We start from the raw sequence: 21,034 nt of genomic DNA on the forward strand, positions 1-21,034 counted from the left end.
CTGATCCCCAGGGCAGATCCTAGGTCTGGGGCACGTTTCGTTACACGGCTCCGACCTTTATAGTGGCATTTGTTCATCTCTGACTTGGGCCAACGGCGGTGAATTCCAACTGTATTTCCTTTCAGAGCCTGGCCTGTCATTTCCTCAGATAGTTTGCAGACACATCTTCAGCAAGTACAAATGAAGGAGACTGAGGGAAATAATGGACGTATTTTTACTTATAACAAACACAAAAACAAAAGCAGAAAAGCTCTCGAATGCCATGATCCCGACATACTTCCTCCTCATCTTCCCCATGAACCACTGAGAAGAAGACATCCCAAGATGATTTCCTCTTGTACTTGGTATTAAAGTAAATCAGAACTGGAAAAAAAAATCCACAACAGCCAAGAGCTGAAGCCTTAAGTGAAATTTGGGTAACGGCAATGAGAACCCCACAAAGGTGTTCCTTCTCTGCACTGACAGACCCTTGGCTTCACTAAAGGAAATACTAACATAGATCAACTATGAAGTTGGAACTGCTGTGCTGCTTATAGTGCCAGAGAGATAAATGCTGTTATCGAGACCCTCCTGCCTTAGCTCAAAAAGTACTGTGAAAAGTTCAGTTCAGCAGATGCAACAGCAATCTAAGCTTAGTTAAAATAAAACAGGACTTTCTTTACCCTGCTGACACCATAGGGCACCACAACAGGAAAACATTTGAGAGGAAAAACCATTTTTAAACATTTAGAGGAGGAATACCCACAAATACAATCACTTTCCACCAGAATGTGCCTCGGTTCACATTCCTCGCATCGGAGTCCCATGGCTCCTGGCCTGCAGACACACTGCCCGGACCCGCGGTCACAGTCACTGTGAACAGAGCCACGCGGGCTGCAGTCACACCTCTGGCACGTGCCACCCAGTGCTCGAGGGTTTCCATGGTAGCCCGAGGAGCACCTACAGGAAGGAAGACACGGGAGCGTGGACAGCAGGATCAATACCAGTAAGTGAGTACATGAACCAGCTCCTGTCCAAGGACAGTCGGCATTTCTGCAAATGAAATGCAAAGAACACAGGCCCATCTACCTCCTTCTCCATTTCATTTTCTGACACGAGGATGGGATGTTCACAGAAGTGCATTTACCTATCTTAATACATGGGACATTCTGTTTGGGAATAGTAATGGGGTCCCACATCAATCACGCACATCCAAACTGACAGTGACTCCCAAGTCCCTTTAGTAAACATGTCCTATACGTGTAAAAGGAGCAGACGCGCCTAGTGACTGCCATGTGGTAACTCCCCAACATACCTTTCACAATATTGTCCTTCATAGCCTGGAAAACAGGCATTGCAGCGGAAATCGTGATCACCTTCCAAGACACAAGTAGGACTGAAACTGAGAGAAAGGAAATTTGTTTTGAATTTTCAGATATACAACTTCAATTCTTTCTTTTGGTACTTACTCCTCACTCTTAGGGTACATGATACTGTCGTAAAAGTTAAGTGATTACACCGGACAGTTAGACAAGCTTTTCAGGGATTAAAATCTATTGGGCAAAAAGAAGGAAAATAGGCATGTAATCAATACAAGTGTGTGCATCTCTTGTATCCAGAAGACACTCCTTAGACCCCTGCCAGTGACAGCCATGTGAGTGCTGAGGGGAAGAAGATCTCGCAGATTACAACTAATTCCTCACCAAACAAGAAAGCTTCCCAGGTGAGAAGGGCTTTCTTCTAAGTCTGACTTATTAGATGAAAAAGTGATTAGAGACAGCTGTCCACGACTCTGAGCCAGCATGGAAAACGGAAGGGAGAAGAGAGCTGGACAAAGGCTGATGCACATAATTGACTGTGATAAAAGGCAAGCAAGAGAAGCCGCAGGGGAAAGAAAAGCAAAGAGAGTGGAATTTGAAAATAAATGGACCTAAAGGTAGAGAGTCATGTGATGGGCCATTAGAAGCAACATGATAGAGCAGCTCAAAGTTTAATAAGCCACTCAGATGTTGATCCCCTCATGCACGGATTTCAGCTTTTGGCTTGTTCCTTTCTTTTCAACAACTTCTGCCTCCATGTTGTAAATTACCAAAGCACCATCTAGAGGATCAGCTGGTACCTGCAAACCACTGGTAAAACACCACTGGGGTAGTCTGGTTTTTTGGGCAGTGAGAGAAGTTTCCAGAATGAGTTACAGAGTTCTCTATCAGCCCCACTTCACTTCTGACTTTTTTCCCCTCCTTAAACACCTAAGAGACAGACTTTAGCGGAAACACAAAATATGTAGGAAACGCAGCATGTCTTTGAGGGCCTCCCAGACACACAACACACACAGAATGTTCACACCCTCAGCCCCTTGCTGACAGTGAGCTTTAACTGCCACCTGGGCTCTGGGGACGGGTAGAACCTTTTTTGATTGAAGAAGTAAAATATTCAAACAGTACAGAAACGTGCAAAGTAGAAGGGTGAAATATCCTTCCAAACACTTGTCTGGGCACATATAGCCATGGAGCTATGGATATGAATTTTTTCCAAAACGGCATCACATTATATATTCAATTACGTAATTTAATTGGCCATTTATCCAATTCTGTACATACAGATATACCTTATTATTTTCTCAGTGTTTGTACAATATTTCACTCAAGGTACGTACCACAATGTGTATAACCACTTCCCGTAGATAGATATTTCAGTTTCCTCCCCAATTTCTCCTGAGTACAGCAATGCTAAAATATATCCATCTTCACACACATAGGCAAGTATTTCTATAGCTTAGATTACAGGAGTGGAATTGGTGAGTCAAAATGTATGTACAGATTTAATTCAAAAAGTCAAATAATAGTAACACTAAATTTTAGAGTACTCGACAGTTTACAAGGAAGTTTACACAGTGCCTCTCATTTAGTACTCACTGTCAAGCACCACTTACTGGGAGACAGTAAACGGCAGAAGATTCAAACAAATATTAAAAAGAAAACTTCATTTTAGTATATCAAAAGTTGGTATTTGATTTACTCATGTTCAGTCCCTTGTCAAATATTCTAAGCAATAATGAAATGTTTTTTATGAATTACAGTTATCACTTAAACCAAAGAGGACTCACAGATATTCCAGTTCCCACTTAAAACCCTGGTTCTTTTTTGCATTCAGATAATTCTACATAAGCATCATGAGTACAAGGCACACCCTGGCCCAATTCTATCACTATGTAGCATTGCCATACATCATCGGTCTTGAGCATGTATAATTCTAACCTCATTCCCTTACACTAAACAGGAACTGAATTCTTTGTACCATTATTCATAAAATTAATAATAATTCATCTCTAGGCACACTGGACACATAGGTTGGAGGCTAAAATTAGCCTTCAAAAAACAAAACCTCAAGGTCCTTTCTTTAATCGGTTCCATTCTAACACCCACTACCAACAGATACTTGGCTTTTGAAAAGATTCTCTTCAAACACTGTGAGAATGAACACTTTTTCTTAAAATTAGCCTTGCTCAACACACAGAGAATATTAATTAAAACAGACCACATAGAGACCTTGTAAAATGAGGTTGAAAATGGGAGCAGCCCCGGCTCCGGTGGCACGGGCAGCGCACCTCACCTGGCAGGGCGGCTGTGAGGACAGGTGCACAGAGAGCAGTCGCTGGCCAAGCCAGTCACCTTTCCATAGTAGCCGGGAGCACAGACATCACAGTGGTCACCAGCCGTGTTATCACTGCAGTTCTGGGGCCCCACGTTTCAAAAGGAGAGTGAAAGAAATAATGGGAAACTGTTAGAAACCATCCTTATCTGGTAATATCTAAGCACAACCACTTTTTATATCAGTGTCTCTTTTTTATTGATTTTGAAAGGAGAGCATTTTTCTTCATATTTTTAAAATCCTGGAAACACTGCCAGCTCTGTGGCCTTCATTTATTAAAATGAATACAACCTAGGGATTATTAATGCATTCTTCTTATGGAAAATCTACACAGGGCTAAAATACACACACACACACACACACACACACACACACACACACACACACACAGGGCTCTAAAAGCAGCCAACTTTCAGATCCTTAAAATATGGATCTAAAATACATAGGGACCAAAAAATCAATTTGAAGCACACCAGTTGTGCACACAGTCGGGTTCAACGATCAATGTAGGCAGTTGAAAGAGCAGGAGTGATTTAGGGAACAGACAGTGAGGGGAGAAAACGCAGGGTTTTAGAGAAATACCAACAGGTTCTTGTAATAACCAAATCATTTCCAGCTAAATTTTATGTCATCATTTGGACCTACGACCCTGCTATTGAAAAATTTTTTTAAGCTAAAAGAGCAAGCAATTCTTGGCATCTGACGCCAATAGGAACTCTGCTCTTGCACAGTTGGAACACTATTCCCCAGGCCCTGGGCAGCGGGTTCCGTGTTAGATGAAGGGATGGAAAGGCGAGTGGTGCTGGGGCCACTGAGCAGACCTGCAAACTGACTCAGACTTTTAGCCTTGGCAGCGAGAGAGGATATAGAAAGAAACTTTTTTATATGTGTGAAAAACTATTTTTCAGTTTCTTTTTTAAATTTTCTTTTGTGAAGATTGGCCCCTGAGCTAACATCTGTTGCCAATCTTCCTCTTTTTGCGGAAGAAGATTAGCCCTGAGCTAACATCTGTGCCCATCTCCCTCTATATATGGGATGCCGCCACAGCATGGCTTGATAAGTGATGCGTAGGTCTGCGCCTGGGATATGAACCTGCGAACCTGGGCCGCCGAAGCAGAGCATGCGAACTTAACCACTACGCCACTAGGCTGGCCCCTCAGTTTCTTTTAATTAAAACATATTCCAGTATTTTTCATTCTAAAATTGTATTCCTATTTCACCTGATGAAAATAGATTTTACTGAGATCCACTTGGCCCCCAAAATTGATACCTCTTTAGAAGTAAAATTTGCAACCTCTCTCTCAAAAAGGAAATGTGTTAAATACTTGTTTTAATGATATAATACAAGGCTGATAAGGAATAAATGTTAGATGATGAGAGAGGACTGAAGCAGATTTTCTGGTTTTCAATTGCTACCACCAACTCCAGCATTAAAAACATCCCCTAACACAACGAATTGTGAGCTCCCAGTTTTCAAGATCCTAGAGAATAGAAGACAAGCTGCCCCAAAGAGTGGCAGGGAAATAAGAACCTGTTAAGGTGACACATGGGATGAGTCAGTTGCTGTGGAAAGTGCATGGAGAACACCTGTCAATTTTTTAATTGTAAAACAAGTCTTCTCTGCCTGGTCCTCTGTTTCCCCACTCCCTCCCAAGTCACATTTCTGATCAATCACTTTTATAACACCAAAGGCCCAGGGACATGAGGAGGGAGGAACATCCTACGTGCTAGATGACAAAATCAGACCCAAAAGGCCTTGACGCCCACCCATATGACAACACGTGCATAAGGAGTGCTTGAGAGAGCGTGTCAAGTGGCATGAGCTGTTGAGCTAAACCACAGAAGGGGTCTAACAGATGAAGACCGAAGAGGAAATGTAAGGTCCCGAGTTCAAAGAGCAAGGACTCAAGGGCTAAACTTGTGGAAAGAATGTAGGCGTCTTAGTGTCCAGTTTGGTAAGGCAGCAGTGACTAGGCGGGCAAAACTCAGGCTGCACTCATGAACACATGGTATCTAGAGCAGGGGAGGGACGCCCCATCCATGCCTGGAGCAAGGGCACTGGGCTCTGGGTGTGATATTTTAGGACATATGATGACATTCATACCTCAGGATGGTGGACAGACCCACAACCATTCCATATGACTACCGGGTGTATAAACTGAGGACATCTGACCAGGAGGGCTGAAGGTTCAGGGCCTTTGAATATGTGAAAGAGGAATTTTATCAAGTAGTTTTGCAAATTATTTGTTAAGATCCTGCCACTTCTCATGAACAAATTTGAATTAGCAGTTTGTCTCAATGGCTCCAAAGAATAAAGCTGCATTAACAGGTGGATGATCCAGGGGTGCCAGTTCCAGGAATAATCAGGGCTGTCCAAAGGTGAGCTGAGCTGCTGTGGGAGTGGGCTCCCCATTGCTGGAGGGGTGTAAACATACATTAAATAACCACTTGGCATGGATGTTCAGTTCAGTTCAGACTCAGGACCCGAAGGGACTCTAACAAGAATACAAGGTCCATTGCAACCCTGAAATTTTGTACTCTAAGCTCAGACACTGTTTTCTGTTTAGAGTGGGTTTTGGTTACAGGAATTGGCAATAAGTGGTAACCGCGAATGAAGGAAAAGTCACTAGGAACAAACATACAACACAAATCCATAAAAACACAATGAGCATAAAACAAAATGTGTTCTGCTCAACACCATGAGATTGCAGAAGAGCAATATAGATTTAGACTCTTTGTCCAGTCTTCTGGCAGTATGAGGGGTTCAAGGTAACATCTGGCCAACCATTCCCCCTGGAGCAGAGAACTGTCTGAAAGCGTCATTGTCGGTCCCAGGAAGACTCTCTGCCATGAAGATCTCTCATGGATCTTTCATGGATTGGGTTAAGCAGGCTGTGTTCTTTCCTGGGTACAAATCGATAGGTCAGCTGCTGATTTTGGAACTTTGTTCTGGTGGATTTGAGGCAGGAAACGCAGGGCAATCATTTAATGTCCTAGGAGCACCTAACCTTGTTAAAATAGCTAGCTGCACCAAGGGAAGACGCCGCACGAAAGAACCGACCAACTTCTTCAACTGTCCCTGCGACCTTTGTCCCCATGATGGCCGAGGGCCCTTCCCAGCTAATTACAACATCTTGCTTTAAATGGCCTGAAATCAATTCTCCTTAAATCTTGAGATGAGATTTTCTCATTTTCTCTATTAGTACTTTACTTTTGCCTGGAGCAGGAGCTGATTAAAGGGAATAAATTTTTTAATAGCATTGCAGCTATTTGCATCTTCATTCAGTCCACCTTACCTTGTATGACTGGAGTAATTCTTTAATTCTACATACAATAATGGGGTCAGCAAAGATTAACACACATCTTTTTAATTGAGGAAAACCATGCAGTGCTGCAGTTTCTGAATTCACCTATGCACTGCTGTCGTTGAGCAGTTTCCCCAGGAGAAACCGCCTTTAAATTCCACAAATGAAAGATGCCTCTGAATAGAAGGGGAAGACGGATCTTGTGTGGCTGGGGCCAGTTAGGAGCCCTTTGTCCTAATTCCCCTGTCCAGTTCCTTGTGACTGGCCACACCCAGGACCTCTAAGGCTTCAGGTGTGTTTTTTTTGATGGGCAGCTCATTTTCTTTCAATGAGTTATTTTACCTAAGGCAAGTTAGTCCAGCACAATTTATACAAGTAACCAATGTTTCCACGTAAGATATTACAAAGAGTGAGATTTCAGGAGTAGGGAAAGAGCATCAGATTATTCTATGTTAGCAATAAGGGCTCATCGGCTTAAGCAAAATCATGGACACAAGAGTTTGTCCCCAGTCAGGGCCTGAAGACTTCTGTCTGGGTCACTTGGTCTTTTTCAGCCATTAGAGTTCTCCTCATGTCCCCGAGACCAATCCTGGTCTGGGAGAATGTGGCTGAGAAGCAAAAGCATAATAAGATCCCCAGGAAAATATGCTTTTTTTTTTTTTTTAAATGCAAGGAGAGGGCAATACTTTACACAGAGAAGTGTGTTTTCAACACTGGCATTAACTTATTTTAAAATCTGCAGGTGACCCTCCAAATTCTGACATAAAGTTCTCATCTACTTTGACTACAACCAACAGCACTACAATTACACTTAACTAATTCCTGAACTGATGCCCACAAACAAATCAAGGAAGCAAAATTTATAAAAGAATTTCCACCAACAATGTCGGACCACTGAGCTAAACCTTTCCAAAAGAAATAAACGTATATCTTAAATTGAGTTACACTTAAGCTCTCTCGAAACCCAGGAGCTGGTATGACTTTGTACCAGAAATGTGAAGGCTCAGTGCCTGCCCTAACTCTAAATCTCAGGGAAGCACCACACAAACAAGCTTACCAGACACGTCCCAGTGTCGGGGTCACAAGCGTCACTGTGGTTGTTACAACTGCAGGGCACACAAGGAGCAAGCAGAGGGCGGGGTCCTCTGCCACCACCTTGTGGAAGCTTTCCTCTGTGGTAACCGGGTACACAGTCCTGAGGGGATGCAAAAGGAAATGAACAAATAAACTGATTAAAAAATGGACAAAGGACTTGAATAGACATTTCTCTAAAGAAGATACACAAATGGATAATAAGCACGTGAAAAGATACTCAACATTATTAATCATCAGAGAAACACAAATCAAAACCACAATGAGATGCCACCTCACACCCATCAGGATGGCTACTACCAAAAACACAGAAAATAGCAGGTGTTGGTGAGGACGTGGTGAAGCTGGAACCCTTGTGCTTTGCTGATGGGAATGCAAAATGGTGCAGCACTGAGGAGCAGTATGGCAGTTCCTCAAAAAGTTAAAAACAGAATTACCACATGAGCCAGCAATTCTACTCCTGGATATATACTGCAAAAAACTGAAAGCAGAGTCTTGGAGAGATATTTGTACATCCATGTTCACAGAAACATTATTGACAATAGCCAAAAGGTGGAAGCAACCCACGTGCCCATTGATGGATGAATGGAGAAACAAAATGTGGTCTATCTATACAATGGAATATTATTCAGCCTTAAAAAGGAAGCAAAATCTGATACATGGTACAACATGGATGAACCTGGAGGACATTATGCTAATTAAAATCAGCCAGCCATAAAAAAGACAAATCGTTTATGATTCCACTTATATGAGAGACCTAGAGTGGTAAAATTCATAGAGACAGAAAGTAGAATGGTGGTTGCCAGGGGCTGGAGGGAGAGAGAATGGGGAGTTGTTCAACGAGTAGAGTTTTAGTTTTGCAAGACAAAGAATTCTGGAGGTTGGTTGCACAACAACGTGAATGTACTTAACACTGTACTTAACACTACTGAACTGTACACTTAAAAATGGTTAAAATTGTAAAGTTTATGTTTATGCATATTTTACCACAGTTAAAATTTTTTTAAAAGGGAAAAAGTGATATAATCGATACACACAAGTTCTGTTCATCACTTGGAGTTGCTGTAACAAGCATATTTCAACTCAAAACCAGGAAACGGATTTTAACCACAGTCTCCCTACCTGACACGAGAATCCGGCCGTGCCAGGAGGACAGAGACACTTCTCTATCAGGGATGCCACCTCCCTCCCTGGATGCAGCTCTCCAGCCTTTCTGCCAACCTCCATTGAAATGTTCGATATTCTGTGAAACCGTGGTGTTAGGAAGTATGAGAGGAAACACTAATATTTAGAAAGACACTTGCTAGAAACACAGCACATTACATAGTGGTACTTACACATATATTAAACCAGAGCTTTCCTGCCAGTGTGGGAGTAGTTCCCACTCACGATTATGAAGGAAAAGTATAAACGCAGGTTAGTACTGTCATTACACAGCCAACAATGTCGTCCTCAGTTGACATTTTAGAACTTAAAAATAACATTACAGGGGCCGGCCCGGTGGCGCAACAGTTAAGTGCATGCGCTCCACTTCAGCAGCTGGGGTTCTCAGGTTCAGATCCGGGTGCGCACTGACCCACCGCTTGTCAAGCCATGCTGTGGCGGTGTCCCATATAAAGTAGAGGAAGATGGGCACGGATGTTAGCCCAGGGCCAATCTTCCTCAGGAAAAAGAGGAGGATTGGCATCAGATGTTAGCTCAGGTCTGATCTTCCTCACAAAAAATAAATAAATAAAAAAAATAATGTTACAGGAGGTGCACCTGAAAGATCTCTTGAAGTACCAGTGTGGCCACAACTTAGTGGCTTCTTTACGGGACGAGTACTAAATGAGCAGGTGACCGGATTCTTGATACATTATTCCAAAGAAATGGGCACCAGTTTAAGGGCAGAAAATAGCAGAATTTTTTCTTTTTTTTTTTAACATTTTATCCTCATGTAAGATATCACCACTATGTACTTATATTTTATAACCACTTTAGCATGGGAGATGGATAATCCATGTCATTTTGTGCACATTTCATAATAATATTAATATTTTAAAAAGTTTTGGTGATGAACAGAAATATACGTATTAATAAAGATAAGAGGTGACAGGGGTGAAGTGAATCAAATCTCTTCAATTTGGCTTCAAATGAGAAAAATATTTTAGAATTCTAGAAGGTTCCAAGTACCTGCTTTGCTGTAATCCTTGACCATACGATGCTTTGATGAGGATGTACTCAATGTTGCTAAGAACAGACATAAAATCCGAGCGTGTGACAGGTTTTTCAGAAACAGAGTTAAAATATTTCCAAAAATTCTGTGGATGAGAAACATATTCAATTAAATTCAGAGTACAAATTCTCAGAGGCATATGAACTTACTTCTGTTATAAATTTCTCCATAAGTGAGCCTGGTTCTGTGCATGACACTAAGTGTAACTGAGGAAGATCTCCTATCACCTCCCGGGGCAGCAGCAGCGCCAGTCTCCTTTAGCAACAGACACGTGTCACCCCCAGCAGTGCCAGCCACCACGGACAGTCCACAAATATCCGCCCCGTGAATGAATACACACTTCCTGGCCTCCAGCACGTCCAAAGATGTGGTACCATTCTATCCACACAGGTTGAGACTTGTGTACCAAGATAAAGGATTTAAGATGCAATGCCCGGAAAATTAACATAAGCCCAATATACATTTCTTGAGAAAATGAAATTTGAATCATTTTTAGAAATCTTGCTAAACCCATTGGAATTTCGATCCCAGGGTCTCCTTGCTCACTCTCTTACCAGCAGCCTCGTGACTTCGTTATACCCACAGCAAAGGTCACACCTCTAAGGCGCCTGTATGAAAAGCACATCGTCACCTCTTTCATCCCCACTTCTTGCTCTTGTCTCTTTCCATTCTCTGGTGCGGGCGCATCCACGTAAATGACTTGCTTTCTGGTCCGGCCTCCTTTGATGAGCACTTGAGGTTCAAGGTTAAAGGTGCCGATGCCATCGGAAGAATAGAAGGCCACGCTGTACTTTAGTTTGCCACCGTAGGCCATGAGCTATCGAACAGTAAATTGTTGTTTACTACTCTGACATAGCATTGTCTTAAAAGTATTTTATCACAAGCCTGCTGCCATTTGAAAGAAATCTTATATCTTAAAGATACATCACATAGGTGGAATGTGTTGTCTGGAATTTGCTTCCCTCTAATTCTACTTAATTATGGATTATTAAGTTGACCCAAGCTATAGTTTTCTTTTTTTTAAGTAAGTGATTTTTACAAAGTTTTTTTAAACCACTTTACTAAGGTATGATCGGCTGTAAAAAGGCTATACATATTTAAGGTACACAACTTTCTGAGTTTAGGGATAAGTATTCCCCCAGCAAACCATCACCACCATCCAGGCCACAGACAAATCCATTACCTTCCAGGGTTTCCTCATGACGATACCAACAAAGGTGAGCTCCAAACAACAAACCAATGTGGTGGTAAGGATTCCAATTATTTTCAAGCTCCTTTAATTAAAAATGATCTATATCCATAGGAGCACTGAATGTATATTTGCAAATTTTAAAGATCGGGTGAATTCACATACAGACTCCAATCTTTATATAAACAAAAATGCAAGTGATGCCTTCAAGACTCTTTTATAGTAGGTTTTTTTCCCCCCAAAATGAGTGCCAATTTCTTGAGAAGAACCTCCCAGACCAAAGCACCCAGGCTTGTACTGAGCCTATATTAGTAAAACAATAAATGTTTGTTGGATGACTACTTTAAGAAGGAGAAAAAGAATATGATTTGAACTATAAAAGACTTTCAAAATTAATGAAAAATTTTAAAGAACATACATCTGGGGGATTTTTATAAGTGTCAAACTTCTCCATCCCCACCCAGGAGAAGAAATTATTAACCACTTCAGTTAACGATAGAGAGGCCAACACAGTCCACTGTGATTTCACATTACACCCGCATCCCCCAGGAAGTGTGCCGGGCTCTGGGCTGGGTGTGAGACACACCTGGTCTCCCTGGAACTGCCCCGGCAGCCGCCAGTAGAAGGGCTCTGCATGGACATGCTGCCTGATGGTCGCGGCGTCCAGGAGGACATCAGGGGCCTGGTAATACACCCCCTCAGTCGTGCCCCTGAGGTTACTCTGAGAAACCACACGCAGAAGAGGCTGATCCGAGCCCAGCGTCACCTAGTCACGGAAGGGAGCAAAAACGCACTTTATGGCATGAGTTAGCTCCCCACCTTTGATTTGTCAGATTCAACCACTGTTTCACAGACGAGATAGCTTCATTATCAAAACAGGAATAAGAAAGACTTTTCCTTTAAATCAAACATCTGGATTAAAATTAAGAGAAAATGCTTTCAACTACTGCATGTAGGGTCGAACTATTGCTAGATTGGGGCAATGTTCTATTATATGCAGGAGACTGTTGAGATGTTGCAGTTTTATCTTGTCTCCAACTAAAACTTTCCATAGATTAGGTAAGGAGCAACACTGAATGCCTCCAGTTCCCACTCCCTTTATCTCCTCAGACAGCAACAGCAGAGTCCTGATTCACAACCAACCCAGACTAGCTTCCTAGAATTTCTGATGCAATAAGAGCGAAACTTAATGTAAATATTTCACTGCCTTTCCCACCTCCGCCAGCCCCCAAGGGAAGACGGGTCAACAACAGAGCATTTTAACTGTGTGCGCAACTTACTGGGGTCCTCACATAACCCTCCACTTCTGAACAGAGCTGTGAGAGCCCAAAGCAGAAGCACGGGGTGCAGCCCAGGGCGTCGTCAGCCTGCAGAGCATAGGTGCCCACTCGACACTCGCTGCATTGAAGGCCAATGACATTTTCCTAAAAGCGAAAAAATAAAAGACTCATTTTCACTCAAAAAAAAAAAAGAGACATGATTTCTGAACAAACAGAAAGGAAATAAAACACAAAAATAATTCTGGATCCACAAACATTCCTGAGGTAGCTTCCTCAGCAAGCTCCCCACTCTCTCTGAGCATCATTTCCCGCAGTCAGTCGGTGATTCCCAAATGGAGCTATGATCAGAATCGTTTTGGAAGCTTCTGGAAAATACAGATTCCCTAGTGAGAATCTCCTGGGCCCCACAATCCTCCTGGAGGCCCCAGGTGACTCTGATGATCAGTCAGGGTGGAGAGCCACCAACCAGATGATGGTAAGGCAGGCCCCTCCTGTTCTGACCATCTATAAGGAGAACCGCTATCATGGATGTGGTAAGCCAAAAATATGTCCACTGATGTTTCCATCACTCTCAGGCCATAGTATTTACATGAGATTTCCCTTCCTCATATCCAGTCACTAATCAACCCACTACCCTCTGGCTTCCATCTCACCAGCCCCTGGGAAAGGACCAGAGAAGGTGGCCAATGACCTCCTAATAACAAGGCACAATGAGAAAACTAATAGAAATACATGAAATTAAACATGATGTTGAAATGTCACCTCTGGGGAAAATAATAAACGCAAATTTCCTTCAGTCTGGCCAGCATATACGAGAGAATAATTACTTACCAGCTATAAAATCACAAATCTTCTTGAAGCCCTGTGTTATCTATTTTACCTGTATATTTAAGATAGATTAACAACTCAGCCAATTGGAACACATGATAGAAAACTCAGTGTGTTTTTCAAATCAGTTCCATCATCTGACACTTGTAATAAACAGTAAAAATTCCATTTAAAGAATCATCCAGGGGCCGGCCCCGTGGCTTAGCGGTTAAGTGCGCAGCGCTCCGCTGCTGGCGGCCCGAGTTCGGATCCCAGGCGCGCACCGACGCACCGCTTCTCCCGCCACGCTGAGGCCGCGTCCCACATACAGCAACTAGAAGGCTGTGCAACTATGACATACAACTATGTACTGGGGCTTTGGGGGGGTAAAAAAAAAAAAGAATCATCCATTGTTCATGAAGAGCATACAGAGTTTATACTCCGACCTAGAAGGTAGTGTCAACTCACTATGAGAAGCATCTAAAACCTACGTGCTTACTGAAATAGTTAAAAGCCCAAAAGTCATGATGACAAGCACGAGAGAAGAAGGAAGCGGAGCACTGAGGGCCAATACCTTGCAAGAGCAGGTACCAGTTTCCTCTGCACAGCTGCAAAGACCCTGCTCCTGAGCACAGGTGTCTGCCAATGTCCCTCTCAGGTCGCAGTCACAGGCCACACAGTCTGGAAAGTCTCTGTAGCCCAGGGAGCACTGACTGCAGCTCGATCCACCAAATGCAGGCTTACACTGGCAGTGGCCAGTGAGCACATCGCACTGACGACTGGCTGACCCTACACTACTGCAATTGCAGGCCTGAAAGAAAAAACAATAAATAAATAAAAAGGCAGCTTTCATGTTTTCATAAAGTACACATATTGAGATTACAGGAAAACACTAAATGTGGGGAAATGATACCACGCACGGATCTCTCTCACTCTGCCTATACGGATTCACCTTGCCACGTGCCCACAGGAGGCAGGGACTACACTGCTGGACATTTGTGCATCTCTGTGGCCCACGCACACTAGGCCAAAACCGTGATCCCAAACTCAATCTACTTAAGAGGTCAAAACAGCCCAGCAAGATTATTTTAGAAGTCCTCTGTTTTTCCTGTTTCCAAAACACAAACTATATCTAAATTTTACTGATGACAGTTACGTAGAAAAACAGAACTGCTGAAGATTGGACATAAACCCCCCAATAGAGTGATTTGCACCTTTTCCTGAAAGATCGTGTACCTTGCAGAATATATTTAAAGGGCACTAAAATAAATTTTTGATTTTCTAACCATCAATTCCACAGCTAGGTCCTTGAAGAAAACTTATAATAACATATTTTAAGGGAGCTGCTTCTTCCACTGTGATTCCTACAATCCGTACTGAGTTTGAAATATAAGCCATAAAGCTATTCAACAGGTTAAAATCAAGAAAAGAAATACAAGAAAAGGAATGAAACTTGCTACAGCAAAGGAATTCTCAGTTAAGAAAACACACAGACAACGGCGCACACCTGGCATCCAAGCTCTGGGTCATGGCCCCAGTATCCAGCCCCACATTCTTCACAGGTGATGCCCCGAGTGTGAGGAGGGCAGACACACTCCCCCGATTCTGGGTCACAAGTATTCTGAGTGTGAGCACAGTCACAGGCTACAACAGAGACAGATGGCATTGTTACAGGTCAGGATGATCGGGGCAACTGAGGGGTGAGAGTTGATCCTACAAGTGATTTCTCTTTTATGAATAACCTAAATCATTCTTCTCGTTCCCAAAAGAGACCTCATGATTCCCAAGACCCCTCCATGTCCCAAAGGAGGTAGCTGTTCCTCCTTGTGGAGATGCTGCTGGAAGGGAGGTAATGGAGACAGTGGGAGGGAGAGAGAAAAGGTCAGAAAGGAGCTCGGGAGGTGGGAAGAACAGACAGAGCCAATGTTTAGTGAGCATCGATCGTGTGCCAAATGCCATGGTAAAGACTTTACGTGCAACCTTCCAAATAACTCCCAGCTGGAGACTGTAATTAGCTTCCTCATTTTACAGATGTGGAAACCAACGCTAAGTGAAGTTAAGTAATCTAAGCTCACACAATTAGTAGTGCCTGACCAAAGCTTATGGACCCACCCAGAATAGGAATCAGGAAACAGAAAAAAGGATGAAATCCTACATGTTAAGAAGAGAAAAAGTAAAGGAACTTAGAATTAGTCAAAAGTCAAAGGAGAGCTCAAAGAAAAGCCTGGGAATTACTACAGGTCTCAAATAATGAATTCAAGAGCTTACGTGTACAGCCACCATTCTGGTACGCATAGAAGCCATGGGCACACCTGTCGCACCTTTCCCCAGCTACACCCGGTACGCAGTGACACTGGCCTTCCTCCGTGCAGTCATCTGACGTGGAGCCCAAGGCGCTGCAGTTACAGGGCCGGCAGCCCAGCCCTGTGTCCAACCCGTAATAGCCACGCTGTCTCACAGGAAGGCAGAATCATGGAAGCCAAAATACGTTTCAATAAGTGACTAATACCTACAAGAATGTGTCCCAAACCAAATATAGGATGTTTCATAGGACCATAAAGCGTTCTGACATAACTCCACTCCTTTGTAAACAGAATATACACTCTCTAGACAGGGACGCACAGCATTCACTGGACGAGTTTTGGGCATTGGCTCTTTCTGGCAGTCATGCATTCCATTTCATTTGAACCAAAGTTACGGTAGCAATTGGAGACATCACTGACAGATACTAACTGTATGCAAGGACCACTAGGCGTCTTACCAAGCACTCGTCACACTGCTGTCCGGTCACATGTGGTTTGCAGTCACAGAGTCCAGTCTCAAGATGGCAGACACCAGACAGGGAGCCTTTTCCATGGCACTCACAGGCTAACACACACACACAAGAGACATATTTGTGCCCATTTCTGGGTGTGGTTGTAATAAAATCCCTTAATCTCAAAAGGAAAAATTTTAAATTTAAATTTGAAACATTCATGTTTCAAATCATAAAACTAAAAACAAAGTTATCACTTTGCCATAACTTTTAAAAATTTAGTATTTTTCTGAAGAGTAAGCCAAAATAGGGTTGGTAGAAGGAACCATCACAGAGAAAAAAACTAGCAAAGCTACGAAGGCAGCATTTAGCAAACGAACTTCACCAATTTCATGAATTCCTTGAAATTTTTAAAATGTATATCAACAAATCTTCATAAAAAACATGCAATGGAGATTTCAGAATCAATTTAGCCATTTGCTCTGATTCCAGTCATGTATACGGCTAATATTTTAAAGCTCAGTTATAACAATCTAGATAACTGATATTATATTTTATAATTTAATGAAAAATATGTCCCTGTTCTAAGTATGAGTCATTTGTAGTCCTAATACACTTACCCTCAGGCCAGACCTCACCTGCAGTGACAACATTGATGTTTAAAGCTACAAAGTCCCCCACCTTTTCAAAGTGATGCAATTTAACGGTTTTTATGGTCATACCACAGCTGTCACACGGACATATACTATTTATGAATGCTTGGACTGTCTGTCCTGTGGTATAACAATGTAAGAAAAGAACAAAACTTCACAAATGATGGCAAACCCAAGCACACTGGGTGGCAGCACACTGCAGTGGGAGGCAGGGCAGTGGAGGCCCTGAACTTGGAAGGCTGCCGGTCGGAAGTTAGGATTCTGCCTCTGAGACTGGCCCCTCTGTCCCCGCCGTTTTGCCTGGCCTAAGCGGACTGACGCTCACAGCTCCTGCGGGAGGCTGCGGCAGTGCTACGGGCCCCACTCACTGCTGCCCCTTGCTGCGCTGCCCATCCTGTAGCTTAACTTGAACACTCTACTAACTCTTTGTATTAAACTTGCCTTTTCATTTTCTGTGTTTCTGATGCTTTGACATCTGGGACCTTGCCCAACCTGGAGAGTGCCCCTCCTAGGGCTAGTCAATTCCCATAGAGAGTAAAAGCTCCCTGCCAGAACGCCTTTCATATGCAAACCCACCCAACCGGTGAGCCCACACCCCTCCCTGCCTTCTTTGCTGGGCTCCCACGTTCACTGGAGCTCTCACATTCCACCGTCCCCTGCCCTCATCACCCCAGGGCCGCACATCAGACAACTAGGGACAGCCCCTATGCCCCAGAGCCTGTGGAAATTATTCACACCAGCCTGTCCTAAACTTGTTTACCCTGCATCGCCCTCTCTTTCTGGGGGAAAACCACAATAAAGGCTCTAGCCCAGGGGCCGGCCCCAGGGCCTAGCAGTTAAGTGCAGGCGCTCCGCTGGCGGCCTGGGTTCGGATCCTGGGTGCGCACCGATGCACCGCTTGTCAGGCCATGCTGTGGCGGCCTCCCACATAAAGTGGGGGAAGATGGGCACGGATGTTAGCTCAGGGCCAGTCTTCCTCAGCAAAAAGAGGAGTGGCAGATGTTAGCTCAGGGCTGATCTTCCTCACAAAAAAAAAAAAAAGGCTGTAGCCCACAGTTCCCCTCAGATCAACCTGGGTGCTCCCCCACGTGGCCAACCCCATGCTGGCGGTGTAACAAACTATCTTTTCAATGGCAGCCATCTCCTGATCTGCAGGCCTTGCCATACCCAAATAATAATAAACCCTCCTCAGCATCCAACCGTTCTCAGCTGTCTCCCATTGAACACATCACACACACACACACACACACACACTGACACACGTACACACACTGACACACACACCTCGCTTACGCACTCTCACACACACTCACCTCACTCTCTCACACACATAGCTCACTCACACTCACACATACCTCACACACACACACACTCTCTCTCTCTCTCGACTCTCTCTCTAAGGTTCCATCTCCCTCCCTCCCTCCCTTCTCCTCAGCACAGTGCAGTCTAGGCTCTCTTGGCCCCGTGTCTGCTAAACCTGCTCCTCCTGACCTCTCCAGGGACTTCTCAGGTGCAAGTTCAGTGAGCGGATTCTCAGTCTTCACCTTGCTGTATCTGCCTAAGGGACGGACCCACTGACCGCTGTCTCCCTGTTGAACCTCGCTCTTACAGAGGTTTCGGGACTCACTCTTTGGTTTCCTTCCTACTTCTCATGTATTTCCCTCTGGGCCTCCCCCTGCGTCTCATTTAAACCTTCCCCTTTCTCTGGGGAAAAGCCAAAGTTCACTGCAAGTACGATCATCACAAAATATTGATGATAATAACAAACCATATTTATCGTCAGTTTGTGCCTGTCACATTACAGTCAATATTTCATGTACCCTTCATAACAAACGTAGGAGGGAAGCACTATAATTTTCTTTCCTTTTTGATGTGACACCTAAAACTTAGAAAGATTACGTAACTTGCCATAGGTCACACAGCTATTAGTAGTTACCCATCTACAGTAACAATTATAATAGTAATTATTAACAAAAATTGTTCATGTTATGAATGACACTAACTTAAAATAGTTGCCAGTTACCAACTACCAGGTGTTTTACACATCTTTTTTCGTGTGTGTGAGGAGATCGGCCCTGTGCTAACATCTGCCAGTCCTCCTCTTTTTTTGCTGAGGAAGACTGGCCCTGGGCTACCATCCTTGCCCATCTTCCTCCACTTTATATGGGACGCCGCCACAGCATGGCTTGCCAAGCAGTGTGTCAGTGCGCGCCCGGGATCCGAACCGGTGAACCCTAGGCCAGCGCAGCAGAGCGCGCGCACTTAACCGCTTGCGCCACCGGGCCGGCCCCCTACACATCTTTTAATTCTCATTAGAACCCCGCAGTACAAAAATTATACCCACTTCACTTATTTCATACAAGGTTCCTTTAACATTAGAGCTAGAAGGGTCCCCACAACCCTCCTCTCCCTCAGTGCACCCTCTGCCCTGGACAGCTGAGTCCACACCCCCAACTTCAGCCACCGGGCTGGAGCTGACGGTGCTCCAGGCTCACTTCTTCCCTGATTCCCGCCTCCTGAACATCCGAACGCCTGCCCAACACTCCATGAGACTTCCCCTGTCAGTGACACTGAGCACTGGGATTCACTCGGGTTAATCTAATAAGATGCAGTATTTCATTAGCACGTGGAGACCTCTGGAAAGTCCATAAGAGGGACCCCCATTACAGACCTGGAAGGATTTCTAGTGAACTACCCAGGAACAGTTGTGGGAATTCACCTCATCAAAGCTAGGGATGGGGAAAGAGGAGACGAGAAAAGCACAAAAACTGTGAATGCCTAGAGATTAAAGAGAGTGGGCAGTGTTAGCCCACAACCCGTGCCGCCGCCAGGGCCAACGGCCGGGGCGCAGACTCCAATGCCACCTGCTCTGCCCCTCCTGCTCCACTTGCGGCTTAGCACCAAGACCTTCTGCTCTCCATCCTCCCTTTACCCCCACGGCAAACTGCTGAAGCAGGTCTGTCAGCGTGGATGCACACAGTAAAGGAAAACGACTTTTCGGTACATGATGGAAAACTTTTAAGTATGTTTGAATGACTTGGATATGTGAACCCACTTCTTCAACACTGAATTTTATGTAATCTAAATACAGATCAAGTATTTGTGATGAAAATTTAGCATCCTCATTGAGAGAGACTATCAAATATACACTGAATTTTGAAGACAGTATTAAAAAAAGGAAAGCAAATATCTCAATACTTGAAAAACTTGATTACAGATAAAATGATAATACTTTTTACATATTGGGTAAAACAAAATGTATTATTAAAATACATTTCACTTGTTTCTTTTTAATTTTTTAAATGTGGTTACTAGAAAATTTAAAATTACGTGTGGCTTATATTTCTGTTTGACAACACTGACATATAAAAATAATAAAAATTACTGTTTTTATTACTAGCAATTATAACAGCTACCACTTAATGTCTATAACTTTAAATTTGTTATCCCATTGACTTCTCAGAAAAGCCTTAATATATACATATAGTTATGTCCATTTTATGTATGAGGAAACAGTAGCTTAGAGAGGTTAATAAATTTGCCTAACGTCACACAGCTGGTCAGTGACCAACCCTGGACTCTAACCCACATTAATCATATTCCAAAGCCTGGGATCCACATATGTGCTTCTCCTCTACACTATCATGTGTAGTTCCGCAATAGACTGGGGTCATAAATTTCCAACTCCTACCATAGTACTTAGAATAGTGCCTTAGTATAGTGCATGAAAAGAAATGACATGAGAATTGTGGAAGTATGATACCAATACCAGTCATCCTAATTGTCCTCCTACCATAACCAGTCAAGGTGCCACGCTGCTAAGATCAAGTTGATTGGCCCAGGGCTATAAAACATTAATTTCTTGATGTGTGCCTGTGACAATATCTTTTCTGTATCACTTGCGCTCTCTTGTGTCTCCATGTTGTAATAGCATAGTAAGACCAGCATTTACAGGAAATTATCAAAATAATTTATAATTGCCATTTTTACTCTTTCACTCCTTCTTCAAGAAATGTGCAAAAAAATCTGAGGGCTATATCAGCCCCGAGGCTATAAACCTTTCATCTGGGGAACATGAAAATCTATTTTTCTCAGTATGTGGTTCTAC

At 43.4% G+C, this 21,034-nt stretch overlaps 1 protein-coding gene across 3 annotated transcripts in view; it reads right to left on the reverse strand.

The window, feature by feature from the left end:
* LAMA1 (laminin subunit alpha 1) overlaps window positions 1-21,034 on the reverse strand; it is a 158,897-nt gene that overhangs the window by 50,920 nt on the left and 86,943 nt on the right. For all 3 annotated transcript variants that reach the window (XM_058556676.1, XM_058556675.1, XM_058556677.1), the window contains 13 exons: window positions 16,280-16,386; window positions 15,787-15,967; window positions 15,026-15,162; window positions 14,093-14,329; window positions 12,712-12,855; window positions 12,018-12,197; window positions 10,874-11,059; window positions 10,200-10,327; window positions 9,150-9,270; window positions 7,993-8,130; window positions 3,592-3,713; window positions 1,295-1,381; window positions 746-939 (listed from right to left, as the gene is read on the reverse strand). In XM_058556676.1, the coding sequence (XP_058412659.1) occupies window positions 746-939; window positions 1,295-1,381; window positions 3,592-3,713; window positions 7,993-8,130; window positions 9,150-9,270; window positions 10,200-10,327; window positions 10,874-11,059; window positions 12,018-12,197; window positions 12,712-12,855; window positions 14,093-14,329; window positions 15,026-15,162; window positions 15,787-15,967; window positions 16,280-16,386 (1,962 nt within the window). The remainder of the gene's footprint in view (window positions 1-745; window positions 940-1,294; window positions 1,382-3,591; window positions 3,714-7,992; window positions 8,131-9,149; window positions 9,271-10,199; window positions 10,328-10,873; window positions 11,060-12,017; window positions 12,198-12,711; window positions 12,856-14,092; window positions 14,330-15,025; window positions 15,163-15,786; window positions 15,968-16,279; window positions 16,387-21,034) is intronic.

This window comes from Diceros bicornis, chromosome 16 (assembly GCF_020826845.1).
Source record: "Diceros bicornis minor isolate mBicDic1 chromosome 16, mDicBic1.mat.cur, whole genome shotgun sequence".
In the NCBI taxonomy this organism is placed as follows: Eukaryota; Metazoa; Chordata; class Mammalia; order Perissodactyla; family Rhinocerotidae; genus Diceros; species Diceros bicornis.